Source organism: Anolis carolinensis, chromosome 1, assembly GCF_035594765.1.
Source record: "Anolis carolinensis isolate JA03-04 chromosome 1, rAnoCar3.1.pri, whole genome shotgun sequence".
Lineage (NCBI taxonomy): Eukaryota > Metazoa > Chordata > Lepidosauria > Squamata > Dactyloidae > Anolis > Anolis carolinensis.
The window spans coordinates 8,904,383-8,910,172 of record NC_085841.1 but is presented as its reverse complement, the minus strand read 5'-3'; the positions used below and the strand labels follow the sequence as shown (position 1 = coordinate 8,910,172).

The following is a 5,790-nucleotide window of genomic DNA, read 5'->3' as shown; positions in this document are numbered from 1 at the left end:
CAGAACGAGCGGAGAGAGGTCTGGGCGTCCTCGAGTGCTTGGCTCTTTGCAATGGGGCGCGTTAATCCGCTTTGCAGAACGAGCGGAGAGAGGTCTGGGCGTCCTTGTGTGCTTGGCTGTTTGCAATGGGGCGCGTTAATCCGCTTAGCAGAACGAGCGGAGAGAGGTCTGGGCGTCCTCGAGTGCTTGGCTGTTTGCAATGGGGCGCGTTAATCCGCTTAGCAGAACGAGCGGAGAGAGGTCTGGGCGTCCTCGAGTGCTTGGCTGTTTGCAATGGGGCGCTTTAATCCGCTTTGCAGAACGAGCGGAGAGAGGTCTGGGCGTCCTCGAGTGCTTGGCTGCTTGCTATTGGGGCGCTTTAAACCTATATCCCAGGATCTAGTTTCAGATTATCTGATTTAAACTGGATTATATGAGTTCTCTCTGCAGATAATCTGGGATAAGAAGAAAAGTGATGGATCTGGACCAAGCTTGGCACACACCAGCTGTGAATCCTAGGGTTTTTTTGGATGGTTGACCGAAGACTTTTGGGAATTGTAGTTCATCCATACATTTTCTCATGGGAGCATTCATAAAAAAAAAGAGAGAGAGAGACACCATGGTGTAATGTAGTACAGGGGTTCCTAGTCCCTCAGACTGTTGAGGGGCCAGACTGTGGTGAAATAGTCCAAAATTAGGATTGTTGTTGTGTGCCTTCAAGTCATTTCAGACTTAAGTCAACCCTAAGTGTAAAGTTTAGGACAGGGGCCAGGTCAATGGCATTGGAGGGCCGCATCTGGCCAACGGCCCTTAGTTTGGGGACTCCTGGTGTAGTGCATTATGGTTTCCTGAGTCCACCAATTTAACTAAGTTTCAGCCACAAAAACAAAGTTTCTGAAGTAGAACAATGACTTTCAAAGTAAAGACAATCCAATGAAACAGGAAATAAGACTTCCAAACCAGGAACAGATTTCTGCAATTATTATAAAATGGTTTATTATAAAAGCTATAAAAATTCACCAAAAATCAGAGGATAAGGGAAATGTTTTGGTGAGCTATCGGTGTTAAATGTGTTCTACCACTGTACCAAGTTTGAAGAAGATAGCTCAAAAAATGAGGGCGGGAGAGACCTGTAAAGTCTCCCCCCCGTGCTTTTTTTGCCACTGCGCATGCGTGTCCACCATTAACGAATTACTTTTGAAATTAACGAATTTTCGTTAAATTTCTAAATTTTTGAGGGGCAAAATTCGGAAATGACATCAAAAACGAAACGCTAGCGCCCCCTACTTTTGAAGCGAGTTTAGAATCAATTTTTTCATGGATCGCTCAAGCCTAGTTAATAATTCTGAATGAATGGCAATGGGGCTCTTTTCTGAATCCCTTTGAAATGAGGCACTCCAAAATTTCACTGCAAGTTTATTTGCAAGAGGAAGAGTAATTTTGCCAAATTTCTGTCCAGCAGCGAGAGATTTTTTGATGTATGTTGATTCCAATGGTTGTGGAAGAAAGGATGAAGCATTTGCAAGCTGTTCTGTTGGCCATTTTCCATAAGATCTCAAAGGATGTAGCCCCTGCGACTCTCACTTTTTGGTGGGATCATGCCATCACTTTCCAATAATTCTGCAGGAAAACAATGAAACAAGTTATAATCTCCACTCAAAGGGATATAAGCAGACATTGCAACATACAACACATCATCAACATCTGAGGTCAGAGTGTGACGGTGAGTTGTTGGGTCTCAATCTGAATTGCCCTTTTCACCCATTGGATTTTTTTCTGCAGATCATGTTAGATGCTCTTCCATCTCTTTCATTTTCTCCCTTTATAGGACAATTCTAATGATGCTGTGACTAATGCTGACAACCAATATCAGTGGCATTGTCAATATTGTCATGAACCAATGATGCCTGACTAAATGATGTGGTTTAAAGCCTGAGCCAATGATGTTACATCATTAGATGAAGCAATCTGCACACAGTGGAGGAAAACTGGATAGAGAATATTTTCTTTTGGCTCCTGGTAACAGGAGAAGGGAAGCCCTTCCACAGAAAGGAAAAAAAAGGAATTCAATGAAGGAATCCCAATTTTGCATGGAAAGAAAATCCATCTAAATACCAGGAAGGTCTGCAGACTTAGGTCTGTTGTTTGTCTGATTTAACCTATCCATCTCTTACGCAGTTTTCCTCTTCCCCTTCTTCCTTTTACATTACCAAGCATTATTTCTTTTCTAGTGAAGAATGTCTTATCATGAAATGTCCAAGTCCAACTGTCTCAGTTTAGTGATCTTGGCTTCTAGGGAGAGTCCAGGACTGATTTGCTTCTTCCCAACTCTGTAATGCTATGGTTTTATTATTCTAGAATGCTCCCATATGTGAATTTGCATCTGTTTTCGATATTTCACATTGAGTTCCAGCATCTGAGTATGCTGAGGATCATGAGGATTGACCAAGAACTGATACAGGTCCTAGAGCTTCTCTAATTACCCTACGCAGCATTTCTTTGCAAAACTGCATTTCCCAATTTCAGAAGAGCCACGAGGGCAGAAGAAGGTGTAGCAGCCACCCCACGAAGCTTCACATTCTCCACGGGTTTTGATCTTTGCCTCGGCAACCCCTGTGGAAAGAAATGAACAAGTAAATGATACAAAACGGGTGGAAATGCACAATGAACATTCAATTATAAGGTTCTTATCCCCATTGGCCCCTCCTAAATGCTAATCGAATATTTGTTCTTATTGACTTGCAGTCAAGTTGACTTTGCGATTTTAAGATTTGGTGTATAAAATTTGGGGATGGCTGGAGGATGACTAAACATAAAAAGAGACACCTACTTTGTTAACCTAGCGATATAATGTGTTTGGTCAAGGAAACAGATTACGAATGATTAATCCCAGACCATACTCTGGCCTACAGACAAGGCCCCAACTTGCACTTTACTCACTTCCCTGGCCCTACGATACCTCATTGCACTAGCCTTGTCTTTTATAGCTGCTCAGCAGGCCGTGAGATCGAGTAACCCAGGTCATATCAGGTTGCACCTTATTTATACCCCAGCTCTATATTAGCTGGTTGCATTAGCCTTGGTCCAGCCTGTCTCAGCTGTTTTAGACCCCCCTGGTTTTCTGACCATCAGTAGCCGAATTCACCCAATGGAATGGCTTGAGTTGGTTTTAATTTTAATTTTAATGAGCATATTTTAATGAGCATACTAACTATGCCTTGTTTTTATTACATTGTTTTGTATGTACTTTGTGTCGATATTGAATGCTTTGTTTATGTTGGAAACCACCCCGAGTCCCTTCCTGGGAGGTAAAGTTTTGTTCTTGATAGTGGGATTTTGGAGGATATTTTTGAAATTTTGAGGGTGATTAAATAGAAAGAGGAATATTTATTTTGACAAACTGATGAAGCATTAAATTAAATGTATTTTTGTCTTTTCTAAATTTATATTTTTATTGTTATTTAAACAAACAAAAAAAAGAAAAGCAGTGATATACATTAACAAACAAACAAAGCACACAACATACAAAACCATTAAGTGCATTTTGTGAGGTTATTTATTTCCTTTCCTTTTAAAAATTTGTTTAAACTTTTTTTGAAAAACAATACTATTATTTATTTTATTTACTGTATATACTTGAGTATAAGTCTAGTTTTTCAGCCCTTTTTTAAGACTGAAAAAGCCCCCTTGGCTTATACTCGGGTGAGGGTCCTGGTTGGCTTATATTTGGGTCAGCTTATACTTGAGAATATATGATACATTTACTATTTTTCTCTATTATTATTGGTATTATTACATTTATTATTTTTCTCTATTATTGTTGCTACTATTACATTTATTTTACTCTATTTTTATTATTATTAATAATACATTTATTATTTCACTCTGATCTTATTATTATTATTGCATTTATTATTTTACTCTATTTATTATTACATGTATTATTTTCCTGTATTTATTAGTATTATTATTACATGTGTTATTTTACTCTATTATTATTAAAAGGATACATAAGCACATTTACATTGAAGAAGATGAGAATAATGATTGGATCAGAGTTGGACAGTCTTATCATAAACTTGAGCTTTATGTAAATATTCAAAAACATTTAACCTACTGATGCCTCAATTAATGTAATTTTATTGGTATCTATTTTTATTTCTGAAATTTACCGCTCTCGGCTTATACTGGAGTCAATGTTTTCCCAGGTTTTTTTGTGGTAAAATTAGATGCCTCGGCTTATATTCGGGTCGGCTTATACTAGAGTATATATGGTAATTAATTACTATATTTATACCCTGTCCTTCTCATCCCAAAGGGGACTCAGAGTGGCTTACAAATTATGGCAAAAATTCAATGCATACAACAATGAACGTAACATCAAATTATAAAGGAATTAAAACATCCCCGCCAATTGAACTGGATATTATCTGCATACAGATGGCATTGAACTCCAAAACCCCAAATGATCTTCCCCTATTACTACTATGATATCATGCTTTGCTAATATAGGAGAATAATATATTATATGAATACACATGGTCATAACGTTGCTTTATATGCAGAAATGAAATGGGGAAAGTTACATTAATTGATGACTGATCTGTAAAAGTTGGAAACATTATTTGGGGAAATTATCATTACTTAGAATCTGAAGAATAGTATCCTTGAAAAATATATAGAAGTTCACGTTAAGTATAGATTAGAGGAAGTAAGAAATGTGGGATGTACCTACAACCATTAACTGGAACATTAGAAATCATTTGTCACTTTGTCTTGTCCATTTTTCTCTTTAAAGTAGATGGGTTTTTAGTTTAGTTTAGTAACATAAACATGTTACTTTAGTTTGTAGTTGTTTTCAGTAGTCTTTAGTGTGTATGCTATTGTATATGTAAAAATGGCATGTGTTAATAGAAACACATTCTAATTTTTTGCACTACCTCTTCAGATTGAGTTTTTCTTCTTTCTGTTATTATTTTCTGTCACATAAGTTCTTAAATATTAAATGACAGGAATCCTATTGTTCAGTATCTTCTACAGCAGAGACATTGGGAGCAATTTCTCTGCTGAATTATTGAAGTTTGGCACCATTTTCACTGACATGGCTCAATGCATGGCATCAAGGGAGTTGTAGTTTCAACAAGGTCTTGAGCCTTCTCTGTCAAAGAGTGCTGGTGTCACACCAAGCTACAACTCCCATGACTCCATAGCATTGAGATATGGCAGTTCAAGTGGTTTCAAGCTGCATTAATATATGCAGTATATATGCACTCATTGAATCACATGTTCAATAGTGGATCAACATGGATTTAAAATCCAATGGATTCAGGGTCTCTAATCTGGTTGAGACTAACAATTTTTCCAAATATCTATTACCAATTTCCCAACTGCATATTTTTGGCTGTTGCAGATTTTTCCAATTGTATTTTTCTGTCTGTCTGCACACAAAAAAGACTCTTACCTGGCCCTTGCAGGAGCCCAAGAAGAAGAACAGCAAAGAGAACGTAAAGGATCTTCATGTTTCTATTCCTTTCAGAACCAGGAGTATATCTGCAATGGGCCATGCCTCTGCATTTATAGTGCCATAAGGGCTGAGTCATACAAGTCCTTATGAAACAGGGTGTATTTTGATTTTTTATTGATTTTCCTTCACATGTTTTATCATTAAGTAATCAAGTATTGGAACAGGTTGTATACATAGGAAGGACTGCCATGTCTCAAGGGCAATTTGATGGAGAGGTGCCAGAGCTTTAATGTATAGGGCATGCCTTGAATGCTGAATGCCCTGGATCCAATCCCTGTCATTTCCAT

At 37.8% G+C, this 5,790-nt stretch overlaps 1 protein-coding gene across 1 annotated transcript; it reads right to left on the bottom strand.

Annotated features, from left to right (window-relative positions):
• Positions 1–903: 903 nt before the first annotated feature.
• LOC100555370 (defensin beta 4A) lies at positions 904–5,564 on the bottom strand. Its single transcript, XM_003227761.3, has 3 exons — positions 5,441–5,564; positions 2,463–2,592; positions 904–1,599 (listed from the first exon to the last, which is right to left on the bottom strand). The coding sequence occupies exons 1-3, from the start codon at positions 5,541–5,543 to the stop codon at positions 1,584–1,586; spliced, it is 249 nt and encodes an 82-aa protein (XP_003227809.3). The 5' UTR covers positions 5,544–5,564; the 3' UTR covers positions 904–1,583.
• Positions 5,565–5,790: the final 226 nt, after the last annotated feature.